At 39.0% G+C, this 23789-nt stretch overlaps 1 protein-coding gene across 2 annotated transcripts in view; it reads left to right on the top strand.

The window, feature by feature from the left end:
• Dcr-1 (Endoribonuclease Dcr-1) overlaps nt 1-23789 on the top strand; it is an 80050-nt gene that overhangs the window by 5767 nt on the left and 50494 nt on the right. For both annotated transcript variants that reach the window (XM_071658560.1, XM_071658561.1), the window contains 7 exons: nt 7335-7510; nt 10001-10181; nt 10627-10752; nt 11443-11600; nt 13606-13850; nt 17045-17171; nt 21358-23362. In XM_071658560.1, coding sequence (XP_071514661.1) covers nt 7335-7510; nt 10001-10181; nt 10627-10752; nt 11443-11600; nt 13606-13850; nt 17045-17171; nt 21358-23362 — 3018 coding nt within the window. The remainder of the gene's footprint in view (nt 1-7334; nt 7511-10000; nt 10182-10626; nt 10753-11442; nt 11601-13605; nt 13851-17044; nt 17172-21357; nt 23363-23789) is intronic.

Raw genomic sequence — 23789 nt, 5'->3', positions numbered from 1 at the left:
CCTCTTCCCCAAGTTTACTTGCTTTCACTACATTGTTCTCACCAGTATCATTTCCTCTTTTCCCAAAGTCTCTACAAAGGCTCACTCTTTCCTCCACCAAGTAATGAACAAGCATCCCACCAGCTGCTCCATTCTGCATTTCCAGGTGCATGAGCACTATTAATCACCCCTCTCTCAAAATCCACTTTCATTTTCATGCATATCAGTCTGGGGTTTACTTCCTTAAAGACTTTAGAACATTCTGGAACTCATCCTTCACCTGAAGTGCTACCCCCTTACTTTGCTCTCATCCTCACACTAACTCCTGACTTTACCCTTAAGATGTTCCCAAATCATTTTTACCCCTTCCTTTTCAGCTTACTTCTATTCAAAGCTAGAACATTCAGGATTCTTTCCTCAAACATACTACTCATCTCCCTTGTTCTCATCCTGTTTACATCTACGTTCATTTGGACATCCCAAGAGGGGCATGAGCACTCCTCACTTTCATCCCATTGAGATACAGCTTTAAGAAAATGAAATATAGGGAGGGAAGGATTTCCAGCCCTGTTTTCACCCTTCTATGACATGTCTGCAGTCTGTCCCTTAAGTGTGACAGATTCTCTCGATTATGTATGGGAAAATTATGATTAGGACCTACCTACCCTCAGTGTGTCTGGTGAGGAAATACTTTCCTTTCCCACCCTTTGTTATCCACATATTCTTGGAACTGGCAGCACTGTCCTTTCGGATCCACCTTTGGCCATTCATAAACCACCATAGTCATAGTGTCGTTGACCCACTCTTTTTCACCCATTCTATTGCTCATAAAACTCTAGGTTTGCATGCCAACAGGAAATCTCCTACCATAACAGCTCTTTCCATTCTTTGGATCAGTATCCCTTTTCTTTTTATTTTTGAATCAATTACTAAGTTTGATAGGAGAATGGTGTATTATATGTGAGCCTTGGTTAGTGTTTTAGGATACTTGAATATATTGTATGTACTGAATTTTGATTTATGCTCTGCATTATAACAAGTGCTGTGCTTCTTATATATAGCATGTTTATTAGCCTGTTTGTTTGCTTACCTGTATTTACTAGTTTGTATGACAAAAAGTTTTTATAGAAAGCGTGTATTTGATGATATTGGAAATGATCAAGGTGGATAGTATGTTGGTACAATATAATAGTTTTAATGTGATGAATATACGGGCATGTTGATATTGGGAATTACCAAAGTGAATGAGATGTAGGTAGCATGAGTCATTTGTCTTTCTCTGCTCCCTCATTTTTTATTTTGTGTATGGGTCCCAGACAGGGAAATTTCACTATAGGAAGGAACTGGAAAGGTATTTCTGAAGTATGGAGCAACAGTGTTGTTTTGCCCCTGGGTGAGTGCCAGCATAGGATTGAACATCTGGTCAAGCTTCCATTTTAATCTGGTTCAGTCCTGTTGACATTGGATGATGTTTTGGCAGACAAATAACTTTCACTGCTTGGTCTTGGTCGTAATGGACATTCTAGATTATAGAAGCTTTGTTTTCTCTCAAAGCCAGGATGCTAAGAGCAATTTATGAATGATGGTCACCCTCCCCTTTTCATAATGGGCTGGTTAATTCTGTGGTTCATGATGTCTGGCAAGTATCATTTCTCGATCGCTATGATGTATTGGATGGCATGGGCCTGTTAGAGGGATTGAAAGATATTTGTTAATCCCTTGTTAGGACAAAGTTCTTTTGAAATGGGGTTTATAGAGTAGATCCTTTTTCTGGAGCATCTTTAGCTGAAATTTTTGTACTTTAGTGTTTCTTGATGCTCAAATTGAGATTGTCTTTTTTTCCTTTTGATATGGTGGAACATGAAACAGAATATGAGAACCTTCCTGAGAGTGCTGTAGCTAACCAAAACGAATTTTGCCAGAGAGGCGAGGTTAGTGTATGGTGCACACCACTTCTCCTTGTTGCGTAGTGCTCTTTATTTCATCTATGGGTTTAATCCAGGACTGACTTCTATGAATCTAATCTAATCTTGTAACTGTTTCTGTTGTCACTTGATGTATGTTTCTAATTTCTCTTGGAATAGTAATAAATAATCTGAGTTGTCTTGGCTGGACATTCATGTATTTTCGTTGGATTTTTTAAGTATGTTTCAGTAATAACTTTATTTGCAAGTCCATTATCTTATTTGTTGAGGGGCTTTAGATTTGGTATCTTTAATGACTGCATTTGGATGCCAAGCATATATCACCATGTTATACTTTTTTCTCTCCAGTCTTATAGTTCAGGCTCTTTTAGCCCTTTTTGATAGTTCATGTGCTCCAGTCCTTCAGTTTAACTTTTCAAGTGTTTCTGTATTTTTTCTGATTTGTTTATTTCTGTCTGTTTAACAGGTGATCACTCACGACAGCAATATTCTGTTCTGCTTATTATATGTACATTTAACACTTTCATCATCAGCTTTCCATCTTTTGTTGTGAAAATTCTGTCATACTACTAATCGTATTTGCTATTTCCTGTGTTAGTGAGCAAGCACCTAGAGCAAGAGAGGAAGTGTTCTCATATGCTCACATCCACTCCCTAGCTATTATGTATAATGCACCAAAACCAGGACCCCCTGTCCACAACGAGACTCATGTACCTTCCTGTGGTTTTCCATGAGCCCTTTATATGCTCTAATTCAGCCCATTGGCATCACTCCATTTCACTCTATCCTTTGACTCACACCCTCCCTTTTTCCAGGGACTCCTTTGCAGGAATGGGTAGCTAAGATTATTTCAATCTTTGTTGGTCATTTTACAAATATGCTTCCTTTAAGTTGATTTTGGGTCACTTTGATTATTGACTTGGAAAGCTGAATAATCTGGCATGATGTTTGTAATCATATGTCTGTTGTTATCCCCCAAAATAGCATAGGTCATGAGATACACAAAGAGCTGTAATATGACTTATTACCACCCATCATCTTTTTAGCCAGTCACTGTCCTTTGTGTGGAAGAGGATGGGGCTTATTTGACATTTCTTATGTGAAGAGAGTGTTGTATACTGATGATGTACTAGTGAATTTTTGTGATGGCTGGCCCGAAGAGAAGTTGATTCAGGCTTTCTTCATTTTTTGCCATAAAAAGGGAGTGGATTTATTAGTCATCAGTACACAGAATATTTTAGTTACATAAGTTCTTAAGACAAGATTATAGTATATTCGCAAGCCATTAGGGCATACCAAGGTAAATGTACTCTTCTTCAGTGCTATGTCTTGAGGAGCATACCAATGATATGCTTATCTGATTCCCCTTTTGAGTTGATGCAGTGGTTACAGAGTTTGGGAGAGTATGAAAAAAGGAAGGTGAAAGTAGATATGAAAAAATGTAATGAATTAAAGACCAACAGGAAGAGGAGGGAGGCTTGAAACATTGGTTTAAGTGAGTTTAAGTTGGGAGGACTAGGAGGAAGTGAATTGCTTCATGTATTTGGGAGTGGCTGTAGCAGTTGAATCATAGGGGGCTGACATGAGATATAGGATTTAGAGACTGGTGTGTTAAGGGGTGCTTGGATGGAAAAGTCATTGATTGTTTGGGCAATGTTTGTGTGAAGGTATGGTAGTCTTAACATTGTTGAATGGTTGCAAGACTTGGGCACTTCGACACACTCTAAAGTAAGAGGGTGGATGAAATGGAAGTGCAGTGCATGAGGATGATATTTGGTGTAAAGTTTGTTGATCACTTAAGAAATGCCTTTGTCAATATTGTAGGTATGGTAGTAGGTGCAGTCTTACAGGGAGAGCTGACCAGGCTAAGCTGAAATTGTTCATGAATGAGGAGAGGATGAGTGAAATGAGAATAACGAAGAGGATCTATGTGTCAAAAGTGGGAGGATCAAGAGGGAGAAGGGCCAATTAAGGTGGTGAAAGAATTGATTGAAGTAGGTTTTGGGGTGCTTGTACTTGAGTATTCATTATAGTAAGAGGTGTGCATTGCATAGAAAGAACTATGCATGAGTATTCATTATGGTAAGAGGTATGTATTGCATAGAAAGAACTGTAGTAATATGGAATATTGGGATGGAGGGAGGTGGGAGTGTAGTATTGATGGGCTGAACTAAGGTATATGAAACAGTTAAGGTAAACCATGGAATATCCTGTGAGGCTGTGCATTGTATGGTTGTCTCTTTTTTTTTTTTTTTTTTTTTTTTTTTTTGCCGCTGTCTCCCGCGTTTGCGAGGTAGCGCAAGGAAACAGACGAAAGAAATGGCCCAACCCACCCCCATACACATGTATATACATACGTCCACACACAAATATACATACCTACACAGCTTTCCATGGTTTACCCCAGACGCTTCACATGCCTTGATTCAATCCACTGACAGCACGTCAACCCCGGTATACCACATCGCTCCAATTCACTCTATTCCTTGCCCTCCTTTCACCCTCCTGCATGTTCAGGCCCCGATCACACAAAATCTTTTTCACTCCATCTTTCCACCTCCAATTTGGTCTCCCTCTTCTCCTCGTTCCCTCCACCTCCGACACATATATTCTCTTGGTCAATCTTTCCTCACTCATTCTCTCCATGTGCCCGAACCATTTCAAAACACCCTCTTCTGCTCTCTCAACCACGCTCTTTTTATTTCCACACATCTCTCTTACCCTTACGTTACTTACTCGATCAAACCACCTCACACCACACATTGTCCTCAAACATCTCATTTCCAGCACATCCATCCTCCTGCGCACAACTCTATCCATAGCCCACGCCTCGCAACCATACAGCATTGTTGGAACCACTATTCCTTCAAACATACCCATTTTTGCTTTCCGAGATAATGTTCTCGACTTCCACACATTCTTCAAGGCTCCCAGAATTTTTGCCCCCTCCCCCACCCTATGATCCACTTCCGCTTCCATGGTTCCATCCGCTGCCAGATCCACTCCCAGATATCTAAAACACTTCACTTCCTCCAGTTTTTCTCCATTCAAACTCACCTCCCAATTGACTTGACCCTCAACCCTACTGTACCTAATAACCTTGCTCTTATTCACATTTACTCTTAACTCTCTTCTTTCACACACTTTACCAAACTCAGTCACCAGCTTCTGCAGTTTCTCACATGAATCAGCCACCAGCACTGTATCATCAGCGAACAACAACTGACTCACTTCCCAAGCTCTCTCATCCCCAACAGACTTCATACTTGCCCCTCTTTCCAAAACTCTTGCATTCACCTCCCTAACAACCCCATCCATAAACAAATTAAACAACCATGGAGACATCACACACCCCTTCCGCAAACCTACATTCACTGAGAACCAATCACTTTCCTCTCTTCCTACACGTACACATGCCTTACATCCTCGATAAAAACTTTTCACTGCTTCTAACAACTTGCCTCCCACACCATATATTCTTAATACCTTCCACAGAGCATCTCTATCAACTCTATCATATGCCTTCTCCAGATCCATAAATGCTACATACAAATCCATTTGCTTTTCTAAGTATTTCTCACATACATTCTTCAAAGCAAACACCTGATCCACACATCCTCTACCACTTCTGAAACCACACTGCTCTTCCCCAATCTGATGCTCTGTACATGCCTTCACCCTCTCAATCAATATCCTCCCATATAATTTACCAGGAATACTCAACAAACTTATACCTCTGTAATTTGAGCACTCACTCTTATCCCCTTTGCCTTTGTACAATGGCACTATGCACGCATTCCGCCAATCCTCAGGCACCTCACCATGAGTCATACATACATTAAATAACCTTACCAACCAGTCAACAATACAGTCACCCCCTTTTTTTAATAAATTCCACTGCAATACCATCCAAACCTGCTGCCTTGCCGGCTTTCATCTTCCGCAAAGCTTTTACTACCTCTTCTCTGTTTACCAAATCATTTTCCCTAACCCTCTCACTTTGCACACCACCTCGACCAAAACACCCTATATCTGCCACTCTATCATCAAACACATTCAACAAACCCTCAAAATACTCACTCCATCTCCTTCTCACATCACCACTACTTGTTATCACCTCCCCATTTGCGCCCTTCACTGAAGTTCCCATTTGCTCCCTTGTCTTACGCACTTTATTTACCTCCTTCCAGAACATCTTTTTATTGTCCCTAAAATTTAATGATTCTCACCCCAACTCTCATTTGCCCTTTTTTTCACCTCTTGCACCTTTCTCTTGACCTCCTGTCTCTCTCTTTTATACATCTCCCACTCAATTTCATTTTTTCCCTGCAAAAATCGTCCAAATGCCTCTCTCTTCTCTTTCACTAATACTCTTACTTCTTCATCCCACCACTCACTACCCTTTCTAATCAACCCACCTCCCACTCTTCTCATGCCACAAGCATCTTTTGCGCAATCCATCACTGATTCCCTAAATACATCCCATTCCTCCCCCACTCCCCTTACTTCCATTGTTCTCACCTTTTTCCATTCTGTACTCAGTCTCTCCTGGTACTTCCTCACACAAGTCTCCTTCCCAAGCTCACTTACTCTCACCACCCTCTTCACCCCAACATACACTCTTCTTTTCTAAAAACCCATACAAATCTTCACCTTAGCCTCCACAAGATAATGATCAGACATCCCTCCAGTTGCACCTCTCAGCACATTAACATCCAAAAGTCTCTCTTTCGCACGCCTGTCAATTAACACGTAATCCAATAACGCTCTCTGGCCATCTCTCCTACTTACATAAGTATACTTATGTATATCTCGCTTTTTAAACCAGGTATTCCCAATCATCAGTCCTTTTTCAGCACATAAATCTACAAGCTCTTCACCATTTCCATTTACAACACTGAACACCCCATGTATACCAATTATTCCCTCAACTGCCACATTACTCACCTTTGCATTCAAATCACCCATCACTATAACCCGGTCTCGTGCATCAAAACCACTAACACACTCATTCAGCTGCTCAGCTGTTTTTGTAAATTATACACGATAGCCAGAGACTGGGTGTATGCAAATAGAGCCAGTGTTTGTTTGCTCATGGTGATACCTTACTAAAGTGGTAAAGTTGGTAAAAGGAAAAAATGAATGAGGCTACACAGTGCCTGAGAGATCTGCGTTTCATGCCTTTCAGTTGAACCAGACTGAAAAATGATGGAATGATAAGAGTATTCATGGTAGAAATGAAGGAAATGAGGCTACAATAAGAAAAGATTAAAAAGTAAGACAGAGTTTAGAGGTCTAATGAAGTAACTTAAATGATAAAGATTTTGATAATTTTGGGGAAATTTTGGGAGAGGGGTTAGTTCTCTTTTGACTTTTATCACTATATTCTGGGGAAGTAAGTTTACTAATGTTTTTTATCAAAAATTGCAGATGAACCGAGTACAACCAGAAAATGTTCACTCTACCATATTTACTCCTCGGGAGTACCAGGTGGAGCTGGTGGATGCTTGCCTACGACGAAACACTCTGTCTGTATTGGCTTCTCGCTCCACTCGGACATTCCTCATCACCATGGTAACCCGAGAGTTAGCTCACCTCACCCGCAGGTATTCATCATTTTGGAAATTATATTGGTCTGTTGAGTAAGTACATTTAAAGTAAAGTGATTTAAGGGATCCATTTAGTTTCAAGAGGTGATGAGTATGTATTTTCTTTTATTTATAATTACCTTAAGACCTCTTGCTGAGAAAGACCTGGTTTCTTGCAGGACCACTTTCCAGAGGCTTCCACAGCCTAAGGTTGCCCTACTTCCAGCAGCAGGGATATGCAGACTCCTTTGGAGTGAGAAATTTTTTTTAAGAGATTGGATTCTCAATAATACAGCATTACCAAAGGTCTTTTAACTCTGTAACTTTATGCTGGCGAAGTCCCATAATGCCGATGTTTGTTTTTATATACTTGTTCGCTGTTTCCCATATTAGCAAATTATCATCAGGAATAGATGAAGAAAAGCCATGTTCGCTTACATCCATTTTCTAGCTTTCACATGTAAGCTACTGAAACCACAGCCCCCTACCCACAACCAGGTCCCACAGCCTTTCTATGGTTTGCCCCAGCTCCTTCACTTGCCCTACTTTAGTCCATTAACAGCATGTTGTCTCCTGTACATCACATCAGCCCAGTTCACTCTATTCGGTGCACACCTTTCACCCTCCCTGATCACTAAAAATCTTTTAAACTCCATCTTTCCATCTTCAATTTGGCTTCCCTCTTCTTGTTTTCTCCCACTTCTGACATATGTCCTCTTTGTCAGCTTTTACTTGCTCATTCCGTCCATATGTCCAAACCATTTCAGTACTCCATGTTTCACTCTTCCAGACACACTGTTTATAACCAGACCTCTCTCTTATCCTTTTATTACTTGCTCAATCAAACCACCTCACACCATATATAGTCCTTGAACATTTCACTTCCATCACAACCACCTTCCTCTGCACATCCTTATTATAGCCCCTGCTTTGCATCCTTGTAACATTGTTGGGACTACTGTACCCTTAAACATATGTTTATTTGCCCTCCCAGATAATGAAATTTCTTTTCACACAGTTTTCAGTGCTCCCATAACCTTTGCCATCTCATCCTCCCCTTGACTGGGCACATTAAGGAATTTATGGAAAGAAGGGTCACTGTCTGTAAGAACAAAGATGTTACAGTTTTCCATTTGGTGATGTGTGAATTATAAGCATGGGCCCCAGATGACAAAGTATAGAAGAATGTGAATGTCTTGGAAGTGAAATGTATGAGGATGACATATGGTGTGAAGAAGGTAGATCGAATGAGAAATCATTGGTAAGAGAAAAGTGTGGTAGTAAGAGAAGCATGTATGAGAAAGCTGTTGAGAGAGTGCTTAAGTGGATTGGACATATGGAAAGGATGAGTTATAAGGGAACAAGGAATTGGAGACTCAAAAAGATGGAAGGATGGAGTGAATAGTGCTTTGAATGCTTAGGGTCTGAACATGCAGGAGGGTGTGAGGCATGCATGAGATAGAACAGATTGGATTATGTGGCATACAGGGGGATACAGGTCAGGGGCATACATGCTGTCTTTGGGCTGAACTAGGGCATATGAAGTGGTCAGAGTAAACCCTAGAAAGGTCTATGGGGCCTAATTGTGGATAGGGATCTCTGGTTTCTGTGCAGTATACATTACGGTTAGAGAGTGGATGTGAGAAAATGATGCCATTTTATCATCTCTTCCTGGTGTTACCTCACTGTTATAGGAAACTGTGAACAAGAATAAAAGAACTTACTTGCTTTTTCTGTACTAGTTCACTTTTTCCTGTATCGATTAGGTAGCTGTAGGAATAGATGAAGAATTAGCCTCATTCGCTCCCATCCACTCTCATTTTGTTATGGTAGTAAGTGCAGCTTCAGTGAGAAGGCTGACAAGGGTTTCCTGAAATGGTTCAAGCATACTGAGAGGATGATCAAAGAAAGAATAAGAGGATACTTATGTCTGAAGTGTCGGAAGCAAGGTGGAAAGGGAGAGTTAGAAGGCTATGGAAAGATGGAGTGAATGAGGCCTTGGGATATTGGGGTCTAAGCATTCAGGAGGGTTAGGCTTGCATTGGATAAAAGGAATGAGATTGATTTGGTATGTGAGAGACAACATGCAATCATTAGGCTGAACCAGAGTATATGAATTAGTCAAAATTAACCATTGGGTAGTGTGGGTGCTTATCTGTGGTTTTTGTACATTATTACAAATGAGGTTGTTTATGTGTTGTGGATGCTGTCTCTAACATGGGAGAGGCAGTTATATATAAATGGCAAAAAATCACTTTTATGTCCTAAAGTTTAAGTTCACAGTATTTTATGATTTCTCTTGGATTGTTGTTGACAAAAAAGGAAGTGTATAAATTGTTCATGGGAAGGGTAATCGGTTTGTAACAACTTATACTTTTGTAGCATTTTAGATTTTTACTGAGCATGTTTTGTTAAGAAAATTTTTTATGTTTTTTTTACATTTAAAAGTGTTTAGAATTTGACTTTGTCAATTATTCTTTCAAAAAAAGTTTTTCATAAAATCCTCAGCAGAGAACAAGGAGGCAAGGGGCAACGAACTTTAATCACAGGGTGGTCAGGACCAGGCCTTGTTCGTGCAGGGGAAGCTATACAGCAAAACACCAACCTTGTTGTCACCACCTACACTGCTCTAGACCAAGTTGAGAATTGGCCTCCTGCTCGTTGGAGTCAAGCCTTCAGAGAGGCTCAGGTATTTTTTTATTTTAATCTTGTAGTTTTGATAGATGCCAATAGGAGCATGGTTGTTCTTTATCTTAGGTTATGATCATCAATGGAAGTGTTATTATGTGTTACCTCCTCTTCTTTGATGACATAATTTTGCCTTATGTGTAGTAGGGTCATCCTATGTATTCTATGGTTAAAATTAGAAACTCTTAGATTCATGTTTAGGGGTACTTACTGGGCTTGATGTGAAAGAATGGTGGCTTGGATATTTGTAACTTGGGAGTTTTTCAGGTAAGGATAATGGTTTCTGCAAGGTCTTTTAAAAAGAAGTAAGCTGATATTACAGTGCTTGAAATTAAAGGATAGCTTCATAGTTTACTTAATGTAGATGTTAGCAAATTTATTCATTTTTTTAAGTACGTTGACTGTACGTGATGGGGTTTGACACCATGTTGCACCATTTTCTTCAGGTATTGATAATGACGGTGGATGTGCTTGAGGAAGGACTGGAAGCAGGAGTGCTTTCACTGGACATGCTCAACCTTCTTGTCATTACTGATGCTCACCGAATGGCTACTTGTTCGACAATTGATAAGGTTTGTAGTTTTTCCTCCTTGACTGCTGAAATGTCAAGGCTTCAGAGATTGTTTTCTTTCTCTCTTTTGTAGATATTGCTGCACTGTGTACATCCAAGATCTGGCTGATTGTGTGCCCCTACCTTTAGTTAGACAACGAAATACTTACCAGGCCTTTGTAACACTTGGCCATTTGCAACTCAAGGCAGAGCTGTGCTGATGTCTGTTTTTCTTCCTTCACTATTAAGCTGTGCATCTCAACTATCTCATGTTTTTCTCGATGTCTGTGCCCTTTTCAAAAGGCAAATTTTCCAGTTCCTTCAAGAAACTCTTTAGATATATTTCCTAATTTCTTTCAATGTTTTTGTTATTTTAGCCCTTCTTTATGTATCATTGAAGGCCTTGCCTTAATGGGGGAGTTTTGTCTGCAACCAGAGTGTACAACATATGAAATAAGTATGTTTGTTATTGACTTCGGTAAGTTATTTTTTTCCCTCTTTTTCTTTAGTATTTAGAATTTTGTTTTTGTGGTATTGATAGATATTTTGAGTGTAAGTTCTTAATAAACCATTAGCACATGGTTTTCATTATTGTTTTGGGTTCTTATTCTAGCTGCAATTTTGGGGGGAAATAGAAACTTCTCACTATGCTGTCTGTATATTACAACAATAGAGGACACAGCTCTCATTTTATTGATTATTATTGTTTCAGGTTCTGAGTAGATGCGGAAAATGTCGTATCCTAGGCATGACTTCTCCTGTGTTGAGTCATGCTTGCTCTCCACCTCAGCTTGAATCCTTCCTCAACCACCTCCAGAAAGCTTCTTCATGTAGAGTTGACACTGCCTCAGAAATAGTCACAGTCCTAAGGTGAGGGTTGACCAGTATAAGTTTGTAGATTATGGATCTCTATTTTAGAGTAGGGGAGGACAGGTTCAGTGAGGTTGGAGCCCCCAGTCCTGCAAAATTGATACTCGCCAAAGATCATGTCTGCATTTTATCCACGACATGGAAATGAGAATGGATTGAATGATAGATAGACAGACAGACAATGATCTTTATACATTTTGATTTTCACTTTTCATTGTGGATACTATCAAGATATATCATTACTTGTCATGTATGGACTTTTGGTGTGGATGATAACAAACTTAGAGTTGCAAGATTGTGACAGGTATAGGTGTATCCAGTGAAATATGGCATTTGACAGTTGTAACTTTCCATGTTGGAACAACTTTCAGTAATTTAAACCTTTTGCCTTATAACCCTTAAGCTGAAGATATAGTCTAGAAAGTCTAGCATTATGTGTAAAGAAAACATGTTTTTTCTCTCCTCTGTGGTTTGTCCCATGAACATATTTCTTGGGAATATTGAGTCAGGTCAGGATCATTCCTACCCTCAGTAGATTGGTAAGTAAGCTCCCTTTCACTTGGCCTCTTTGTTCAAAACTCAGAACTTTGAAACCTTTACTAATAGCGGTTTGCTCTCAGCCAATCAGTGATCTTGACCAGGTTGATGCCACCTACACCCTGCTCCTAGCTCAGAACTCATGATCTTCTGCTACAATAACCTGGCTATTATAGATCAGTATTTTTTGTTTCATGATTATTTTACATTTCATTTTTTTTTCATCTTTTTTCTGTACCTTGGTGTCATGACCTGTAAATTGAGAGCTCTGAATGACTGGTAATAGTTGGGTTAGTAGCATTAACCAAGTTAAGCTGAAACATATTAGTCGAGGAAAAGCTTTTGGGAGTCTGAGGATTGATTGAAATGGGTGAATGAGAGCTTCCTTACCATTTTATCTCATGCTTGCAGAACACTGCTTCAGAGAGAAAAGATTTTTCCATCCTTCAAAACCTACAATTTTGCATTATGAAATGAAAGGAAATTGTTGATAAGAAATGGAAAAGTGAAAATTTTGTAAATGGGTGTTAAATCTCATGCTTGCAGAACACTGCTTCAGAGAGAAAGGATTTTTTCCATCCTTCAAAACCTACATTTTTGCATTATGAAATGAAAGGAAAGTGTTGATAAGTAAGAGAAAAACTGAAAATGTTGTAAATACCCTTGTGTTAGCCTGGTCCACCTCTGAGTGAACCTGTGCATCATCTCATAATAGAAAAGCTATAGTCTAGTGAAATACACTTGCTGAAAAGAGTATTATGTAAATGTTCCTGATTTTATATTCAGTCATTTCCCACAAGTAAATTTCCAAATACTTTAATTTAACTCAGCATTAAGAGAAAAATAGGCATAACTATATCTTCCGCCCTGTCTTGGAAGACCCATGTAATAAACCAAAACTGCTTTGTAAAGGCTGATAATGTTATATAAGTGCTAAAATGGATTTTGCTGTTAACAGTTACTCCATATCTAGAATGGTTGTACATGCTTTAGTATGGAGTACTGCTTGCATGCTTGGGGTGACGCTTCCTCCACCTCTTTTTTTTTCAGAATGGTAACTCTTCTGCAACCACTTCTTCTCAACTATCCCCTTCCATTTGCCAGGTTGTTGCTGCCATCTCTTTGTTCTCTAGGTATTATTTCAGCAACTGCTGTTCTGGTTTGTCTCTTTTTATCCCAGTCACTAATGCGTCGACCTATGGCTCTTGACTGGCTGCTATCTCTTGTATTTTCAGTATGGATACCAGCCAAATGAAGAATGTTTCAATACCTCCTCCTTTCTTCTGACATAAGCTGTACTGTTCATCACGTCTGAAATTATAATTTAGGAATTTTTATGATAATTTCTTGTTCATTTTAAGATGTTGAGGTTTTTGACATAGCCTCATTCATAAGTCTTGTGCAGAAATGAATTAAGCACCATGTATAAAGATGTTTTTATGTGAGTTCTGTTTGTCTCTTGTCATAGGTATGTAAATAAGCCAGTTGAGAAAATTGTGATGTGTCGTGATCCTTCTCCGGATGAACGGTTGGAGGTAGAGCTGGAAGTACGTCGTTTAGTTTCAGATGCCCTTGGATTTCTTGATGACCATCGCTATGATCTTGTGGAAGTTTATGGGCCAGAGTATAAGGAATTTTGTGATGGATTACCTGACCCCAATAATGAACCAAGGCAAATCCTGATGGACTTCCTGGATGTGCTCAATAATTTAGGTAACTATATGATTATAGTTATTCATGGATTAAAAGGAGAATGCTGTAAGTAGTGTGCCAGAAGTGCAGTTAGCTAGAAGAGGATCAATGAGTGGATTGTTGGATTATTTGATGGTAGAATGTAGGTTAGCTTTTTAATGAATGTGGTATAGTATGTTAGTGTGAAGGAAAAGAAATGGAAGATGAATGCAGAAAAGTTGTGGAGTGAAAGAATTAAGCTTAACTTTAAGAAGTTGTATGAGAAGGTAAAGAGAATCTGATGAAACACAGGTAAGGTTCAGGTGATGTGGAGGCAGTCTATAATTGATTAATAGAATCTTAAATGGAGATGTTTGACACTATAGATTTAGGTTATGGAAAACACCAACCATTTTTGATATTCAAGATTTCACATGATTGTTTTATCATAATGCGTATAGACTAGCTATAACTTAATGCCTTGTTGTAGGATAAAGTATACTGTTCATGTATTAGAGAATGAAAGTATGAAGTTTTGATTATGAATATTTATAATTGCTCATATACATAAGTATATGTATGTAAGTAGGAGAGATGGCCAGAGAGCGTTATTTGATTACGTGTTAATTGACAGGCGTGCGAAAGAGAGACTTTTGGATGTTAATGTGCTGAGAGGTGCAACTGGAGGGATGTCTGATCATTATCTTGTGGAGGCTAAGGTGAAGATTTGTATGGGTTTTCAGAAAAGAAGAGTGAATGTTGGGGTGAAGAGGGTGGTGAGAGTAAGTGAGCTTGGGAATGAGACTTGTGTGAGGAAGTACCAGGAGAGACTGAGTACAGAATGGAAAAAGGTGAGAACAATGGAAGTAAGGTGAGTGGGGGAGGAATGGGATGTATTTAGGGTATCAGTGATGGATTGCGCAAAAGATGCTTGTGGCATGAGAAGAGTGGGAGGTGGGTTGATTAGAAAGGGTAGTGAGTGGTGGGATGAAGAAGTAAGAGTATTAGTGAAAGAGAAGAGAGAGGCATTTGGACGATTTTTGCAGGGAAAAAATGCAAATGAGTGGGAGATGTATAAAAGAAAGAGACAGGAGGTCAAGAGAAAGGTGCAAGAGGTGAAAAAGAGGGCAAATGAGAGTTGGGGTGAGAGAGTATCATTAAATTTTAGGGAGAGTAAAAAGATGTTCTGGAAGGAGTTAAATAAAGTGCATAAGACAAGGGAGCAAATGGGAACTTCAGAGAAGGGCGCAAATGGGGAGGTGATAACAAGTAGTGGTGATGTGAGAAGGAGATGGAGTGAGTATTTTGAAGGTTTGTTGAATGTGTTTGATGATAGAGTGGCAGATATAGGGTGTTTTGGTCGAGGTGGTGTGCAAAGTGAGAGGGTTAGGGAAAATGATTTGGTAAACAGAGAAGAGGTAGTAAAAGCTTTGCGGAAGATGAAAGCCGGCAAGGCAGCAGGTTTGGATGGTATTGCAGTGGAATTTATTAAAAAAGGGGGTGACTGTATTATTGACTGGTTGGTAAGGTTATTTGATGTATTTATGACTCATGGTGAGGTGCCTGAGGATTGGCAGAATGCGTGCATAGTGCCATTGTACAAAGGCAAAGGGGATAAGAGTGAGTGCTCAAATTACAGAGGTATAAGTTTGTTGAGTATTCCTGGTAAATTATATGGGAGGGTATTGATTGAGTGGGTGAAGGCATGTACAGAGCATCAGATTGGGGAAGAGCAGTGTGGTTTCAGAAGTGGTAGAGGATGTGTGGATCAGGTGTTTGCTTTGAAGAATGTATGCGAGAAATACTTAGAAAAGCAAATGGATTTGTATGTAGCATTTATGGATCTGGAGAAGGCATATGATAGAGTTGATAGAGATGCTCTGTGGAAGGTATTAAGAATATATGGTGTGGGAGGCAAGTTGTTAGAAGCAGTGAAAAGTTTTTATCGAGGATGTAAGGCATGTGTACGTGTAGGAAGAGAGGAAAGTGATTGGTTCTCAGTGAATGTAGGTTTGCTGCAGGGGTGTGTGATGACTCCATGGTTGTTTAATTTGTTTATGGATGGGGTTGTTAGGGAGGTGAATGCAAGAGTTTTGGAAAGAGGGGCAAGTATGAAGTCTGTTGGGGATGAGAGAGCTTGGGAAGTGAGTCAGTTGTTGTTTGCTGATGATACAGCGCTGGTGTCTGATTCATGTGAGAAACTGCAGAAGCTGGTGACTGAGTTTGGTAAAGTGTGTGAAAGAAGAAAGTTAAGAGTAAATGTGAATAAGAGCAAGGTTATTAGGTACAGTAGGGTTGAGGGTCAAGTCAATTGGGAGGTAAGTTTGAATGGAGAAAAACTGGAGGAAGTAAAGTGTTTTAGATATCTGGGAGTGGATCTGGCAGCGGATGGAACCATGGAAGCGGAAGTGGATCATAGGGTGGGGGAGGGGGCGAAAATCCTGGGAGCCTTGAAGAATGTGTGGAAGTTGAGAACATTATCTCGGAAAGCAAAAATGGGTATGTTTGAAGGAATAGTGGTTCCAACAATGTTGTATGGTTGCGAGGCGTGGGTTATGGATAGAGTTGTGCGCAGGAGGATGGATGTGTTGGAAATGAGATGTTTGAGGACAGTGTGTGGTGTGAGGTGGTTTGATCGAGTGAGTAACGTAAGGGTAAGAGAGATGTGTGGAAATAAAAAGAGCGTGGTTGAGAGAGCAGAAGAGGGTGTTTTGAAATGGTTTGGGCACATGGAGAGAATGAGTGAGGAAAGATTGACCAAGAGGATATATGTGTCGGAGGTGGAGGGAACGAGGAGAAGTAGGAGACCAAATTGGAGGTGGAAAGATGGAGTGAAAAAGATTTTGTGTGATCGGGGCCTGAACATGCAGGAGGGTGAAAGGAGGGCAAGGAATAGAGTGAATTGGATCGATGTGGTATACCGGGGTTGACGTGCTGTCAGTGGATTGAATCAGGGCATGTGAAGCGTCTGGGGTAAACCATGGAAAGCTGTGTAGGTATGTATATTTGCGTGTGTGGACGTATGTATATACATGTGTATGGGGGTGGGTTGGGCCATTTCTTTCGTCTGTTTCCTTGCTCTACCTCGCAAACGTGGGAGACAGTGACAAAGCAAAAAAAGAAAAAAATAAAAGATAAAAGAGCTAAACCTTTTACTTGCTGTGGGAAGATTCATCACCTCCACCCTCTCTCCATGATTAGTATTGCATTAAATGTATAACTTTCGTTTCTCTCAGGGCTTTGGTGTGCTGATAGAGCAGCTTTATATGCCTTAGTTGAGGTGGAAAAGTTGAAGAAGAAAACAGCATATGATCGTCACTACCTCCTGCTCTGCATGATCTTCACTGTAATGGCACGAATCAGGTATGCTAAGAATGTTCTTACATTCTTTCTTTTTCATCTTCAGTTAGATTGTATCATTGTCATTAGGCAGAAATGAGTACGGTCTTGTCAAGAAACTTCGCAGTATAGAATAGTACTACCTTTGCCTTTGAGCTACAGGAGTTCTGTAAAGGGGCTATATTAGGGTTATATGATTAAAACCATACTTATGTAGAAGACAATGCAGCTGTTCCCCACTTTAGATGGGGTTACATTCCTTGAAAATGTTTTTAATAGAAAATTCACTTGATCCATTGACTGCAGCAGCCCCATTCATTATGCATACCCCTACTTTGGGACTTTTCAAGAATATTAAGTTTTGTTTTATTTTTTACATTTGTGAAAAATTTAGTTTTTCTTGAACATTATCTATCTATCTTTTTATCTGTCTATCAGTCTGTTTATATCTCTGTTGCATTATATGTAAGACATAATAGATTTTGACTTGTTTGTAACAAAGCTCAAAGATGAGTATACTCCAAATGAATCAAGGCTTTCGTCACAGATGACTATGTGATCCATATGGTTTTAAGATCATAGGTAGTTGTCACACTCTTGTTTTATTTGTGGTTTGTAGTGAATGTAGTGTATACTTTTATATCACTTGACAAATGAATATGGCATGGCTGATTCAAGCTAGCCTTTTCAGTCTGTTCAATCCTATTCAATGATGTCTTATTTATACTGTCAATCAGTATCCTGCTCAGAAGCCAGTTCCTTCTCATTCAGCTGGGAACTAATTTAGTTGGTTATGTGTTTGGGTAATTTTCAATAATCTAGACTTTTGATGTTTTGTGTGAATATACATACATATTTTTTTCATACTCATTTACCATTTCTCACTTTATTGAAGTAGCCTCAGAAACAAAGAAATGGCTTCATTCACCTACATCCACTCTCTAGCTCTCATGTATGATGCACCAAAACCAAAGCCTTCTGTCCACAACCAGGCCTCATAGATGTTTCCATGGTATCACCTTACTTCTTCATACGCCTTGTTTAAGTCCATATATAGCAAGTCGTCCCCTGTATGCCACATCACTCCAGTGTGCGCTGTCCTTTGCATGCCTCATCCTCCTGCATGTTCAGGCCCTAAGCTGTCTTTCCATTCTTCCCCCTTCTCTGTAGCTTCATCCTTGTTCGCTGTTTTCTTGTGTTAGTAAATTAGCATCAGGAACAAAGGATTGGGCCTTCGAGGAAAAATTTTCACTGAAGAAAATCTTGAGGAATTTGTGGAAAGAGAGGTTGCTGTCAGGGAGGGCAAAAATGGGTGTATTTGAAAGAATAGTAGTCCCAAGAATGTTGTATGGTTGCAAGGCATGGCCTATAGATGAGTAATTGTAGAGGAGGGTTAATGTATTGGAAGATGTTTGAGGACAGTATTTGGTGTGACGTGGTTTGATCAAGTAATTAATTAAATTATAAGAGAAAGGTGTGGTAATAATAAGATTTTGAGTGGTTGGAGCCTGAACATGCATGGGGTTGAAAGGTGTACACAGGATAGGGTGAATTGGAGTGTTGTGGTATAGAGGGGCAACATGTTATTCTTGGACTGAACTAGGGCGTATGTAACAGTGGGGAAAACCATGGAAAGGTCTGTAGGGCTTGATTGGTGTTTTACACATGACATGTAAAGAGCAGATGTGAGCAAATGATGCCTTTCTTTGTGTGTTTCTGTGCTACTTCGCTAATGCAGGAAGCAATGAGCAAGTATGAGAAAAAGAGAGAAAGAAAAAAGATATATTTAATTTTTATACTTTATATATATATATATTATCCCTGGGGATAGGGGATTAAGAATACTTCCCACGTATTCCCTGCGTGTCGTAGAAGGTGACTAAAAGGGGAGGGGGCGGGAGGCTGGAAATCCTCCCCTCTCGTTTTTTTTTTTTAATTTTCCAAAAGAAGGAACAGAGGGGGGCCAGGTGAGGATATTCCACAAAGGCCCAGTCCTCTGTTCTTAACGCTACCTCGCTAACGCGGGAAATGGCGAATAGTTTAAAAGAAAGAAAGATATATATATATATATATATATATATATATATATATATATATATATATATATTATTATTATTATTTTATTTTTCATTTTGCTTTGTCACTGTCTCCCACGTTAGTGAGGTAGCGCAAAGAAACAGACGAAAGAATGGCCCAACCCACCCACATACACATGTGTATACATAAACGTCCACACACGCAAAAATACATACCTATACATCTCAATGTATACATATATATACACACAGACATGTACATATATACACATATACATAATTCATACTATCTGCCTTTATTCATTCCCATTGCCACCTCGCCACACATGAAATAACAACCCCCTCCCCCCCTCATGTGTGCGAGGTAGTGCTGGGAAAAGACAACAAAGGCCCCATTTGTTCACACTCAGTCTCTAGCTGTCATGTAATAATGCAACGAAACCACAGCTCCCTTTCCACATCCAGGCCCCACAGAACTTTCCATGGTTTACCCTAGACACTTCACATACCTGGTTCAATCCATTGACAGCACGTCGACCCTGGTATACCACATCGTTCCAATTCACTCTGTTCCTTGCACGCCTTTCACCCTCCTGCATGTTCAGGCCCTGATCACTCAAAATCTTTTTCACTCCATCTTTCCACCTCCAATTTGGTCTCCCACTTCTCGTTCCCTCCACCTCTGACACATATATCCTCTTTGTCAATCTTTCCTCACTCATTCTCTCCATGTGACCAAACCATTTCAACATACCCTCTTCTGCTCTGTCACCCACATTCTTTTTATTACCACATATATTATCCCTGGGGATAGGGGAAAAAGAATACTTCCCACGTATTCCCTGAGTGTCGTAGAAGGCAACTAAAAGGGAAGGGAGCGGGCAACTGGAATTCCTCCCCTCCCTTTTTTTTTTCAATTTTCCAAAAGAAGGAACAAAGAAGGTGGTCAGGTGAGGATATTCCCTCAAAGACCCAGTCCTCTTTTCTTAACGCTACCTCACTAATGCGGGAAATGGCGAATAGTATGAAAGAAAAAGAAAAAAAAAGAAATATATGTTTATATGTTCACACTAAGAGATTCATTACAGATACAATGTTTTTATATGAATCATTTAAAACCTGGCTCCCCATGCAGTACAAATAGGCATTTGCACAGACTGTTTGTTTTGATTTGTAATACCCAAAGTGCCCTGTGCTCATTGTTGCTAGAATTTTTCTTGTAAATTATCCTTCTGGAAAATGAAATTTATGAGTTAAGAGATAATAAACTTATACTTTCTGTAGTAGACATACATTACAATGGTAAATTTTATGAATAACCTACATGTACAAATGTTGTGGCGTTCACTTAGCATTCGCCTGTCTTTGCATCTGGATTTAATGTAATTGTATGAAATATGGTGCTGCAGTCCTCCCACGCTCTCTTCCACTCTACTAATATTGACTTGAAACTGGATATTTTAATGTAATATTTTGGTAGATAGAGTCTTGTTGGTAAATATGAAGTGATTTATTTATTATATTATAATCTATAGTGTACTTAAGCAACACACAGCATATATGAGAAAATATATGTAGAAATATACTTCAGTAGCATTTGTATAACATTGTCTACAGTCAAATTGAGTTTATATAAAGAAGTTTCTCTCAGAGTAACACTTTCTTGGTATACATATAATACATTTATTGAAGAGCTCCTGTACATTTTGATTTTTTTTTATACATATTTCCTACATTTCCTACATTAGCAAGGTAGTGTTAATAACAGAGGACTGAGTCTTAGAGGGAATATCCTCACTTGACCCCCTTCTCTGTTTTCATGTTGGCAATAAATAATTTTTTTTCTTTTTTAAATCCAAGAATGGTTTGGTTAATTTTTTACAGTTGATTGTTGTATGAATAAAAGAACAGTACATTTTTTTTAAATTTATGCCATTAATGTAGAACAAATACTATATGTTCTGTATATGTCAAATAATAGTAAAACACATCTTTTTGTTTGAAATATGTTCCATTTATTGAGAAATGGTGTATATTTTCCAAAGTTATTTTTTACCAATTTAGGGGTACATGTGATACAGCAGAGTGTCTTAAATGCTGCTAAATATAGTACATCCTTATCTAATTTGTTCTTTTGAAGAGATTTTTTTGAACCAATTTTTCTTTCTTTGCAGGGCTGTAGTAGAACAAGCATTTGATAAGTACTCAGAATTGGATCAGATCTTAAAGTTTTCAACTCCAAAAGTCCTACGGTTAGTTGAAATCCTTCGTCAGGTGCGGCCACTCAATTTTGTAGATCCACGCAAAAGGAGAGATAAATTGGAAAATACTGAAATTACCAAAGCTGAAACTATATTTGAAGGATTAGAAGCTGGAAAATATGAAACTGTACTTGAAGTGAATGAAATAGCTCTGCAGGCTTCAGTGGAAATTGGGGAGGAATTACAAAATCAGATTGTGGAAGGGAAATCTAACTTGCCAATTAATCCCTCATTAGATGCACCGGTAGACTTGGATGTAACCATAAATCAGGAACAAAACTGCAGCATACCAATAGAAAAAACTGAAGATTCTACTCTTGGATTAACTTCAGAAGAACTGAGTGATGAACCAACTATTGAAAATTCTCATGGTACTGATTTTGGAAGCAGTTTTGAAAATGTTAAAGCTGATACAAAATTAGAGAGTGAATATCTAAGTACGACAGTTCCTAAGTCATTTGTTACAGATACTCAGTTACATAATTGCATCTTAAGTGAGAGTGCACACATATCTTGTGGTGAATTGACTGCTGATTTTTCAGGTTCTGCTGCTAATAACTCTGATATTTTATTGGGATTACCTGAACGAAGGGCTGTTAAGGAGATGAAAGTGTGTGATAAATCCCTCTGTAATGTTGTATGTAATTCAGTTAGTGAAGATATGAGCAAAAGTGATGATACTTCAGCTGACAGAGAATCCTGTGAACTTGTCTCAAATTTATCACCAGAATGTACAATCAAGGCTGTGTCTGAATCATATACAAATGATTTAGGGTGTTATCCTAATGGAATAGATTATGCTGAATGCAAGGTACCTCTTTCAGAATCATTGGAAGAAAGTATCACAAATGACTTTGACAAAGGAAATACCAGGTGTGTTCATTTTCAAAATGGTATTAAGGAAGTAGAAGATCAACATGTACAGAAAGGGAACAGTGTGTTTATAGATGGTATGCAAAGTACAGTACAAACTCATCCTGATACTACACAAACCTGTTGCAATATATGTGAAGCAGTAGTACATAAGGAAACTGAAGATGGGTCAGTTCTAGAAGACGATTTATGTAGGCTTAATATTAAGGAATCATCATATATTGATGGCTGTGAACTAGGAATCTTAACAAGCTGTGATCAACGTAATGGAACTCTGAGTGCCAAAAGTGAACAGAAAGATAGTGCTATGAAACAAAATATTAGAAATACAATTCTATGCAATGGATTCACGCATGACAGCGACAATGGGTTGCCATCTCCTAGAACCACACAGAGGAATATTGAAAGCAAACTGAATGGACAGATTGATCAACATAAGCTTAAGTCAAAATGTAAATGCGCAAGTGATAGAGAATGTGTAGCAAAGGCAGGTAATAAAAGCTGTGACTCAGTACAAAACCAGTTTTGCATGGAAGCTTGTCAAGAAAAAGATTCCATCACTGAAACCTCTGCTCCCCTTGCTACCTCCGAGCTGCCTTGTGAGGCAGTTACTGCTGTTGCTACTCATGTCAATATCACAAGTTCTGACAGTGAAGTGAGGGTTGAGGAAAGTGTTGTTCCAATTGATTTTTCAAATAACTCACAAGTAAACTGTGTTTTGTTGTCAGACTCTTCTAAATTTACTCCAGAACCAAAGGCAACCACAACAGGTGTAACAAACCTCCCAAACAACTCTTGTAATGGCCTGAATTCAAGCAATGAAACAGATGGCAGTGGGTCATCTGTTCCTTTAGCATCATCAGAAGCAGCAGCTATGGCTGACACCTTGGCATTGCTCCTTCCTGGTGGTGGCAAGGGGCGTAAACGACGAGATGATGTGAAGGAGAAGGTGAAAGTCCACAATCCTGAGGATCCAGACTCTGTGTGTGGACTAATATTTGTGCATCATCGCAACATAGCAAAAATTATATATAGACTCCTAAAGGTATGAATGAGAGAACTATGTTTATCTGATTATAGAATTTAGAAGTTCATTCATGTTGAATTTTAAGGTAGTTAGTGCTAAAGGTTAGAATTAAATGTTCTGTTTCTTATATCTCTAGCATGAGTGATGATGAACTCGGTATCATTTTGACTTCAATGCTCGGTCACAGATAACACAGCATGCATCATCCAGGAAACTGCACTGCACACTGAATGCAATGCTCTATGCATTGAATTCTTTGAAAATTCACAAAAATTGTTTTTAGGTCTTTAGGTGACTTTTAAGGTTTTAATATTGTACCAGCCTCTTTTACTTATCAGAATGATGAGTTAAATAAATGCTCTGCATTACCAAAAAGTTTGCAGTGATGAATTTATATTGATTGACAAAGAGGATATATGTGTCAGAGGTGGAGGGAACAAAGAGA

Source organism: Panulirus ornatus, chromosome 66 (assembly GCF_036320965.1).
Source record: "Panulirus ornatus isolate Po-2019 chromosome 66, ASM3632096v1, whole genome shotgun sequence".
In the NCBI taxonomy this organism is placed as follows: Eukaryota; Metazoa; Arthropoda; class Malacostraca; order Decapoda; family Palinuridae; genus Panulirus; species Panulirus ornatus.
The sequence above is the reverse complement of the archived record's forward strand: the minus strand, read 5'-3'. Positions and strand labels throughout refer to the sequence as shown.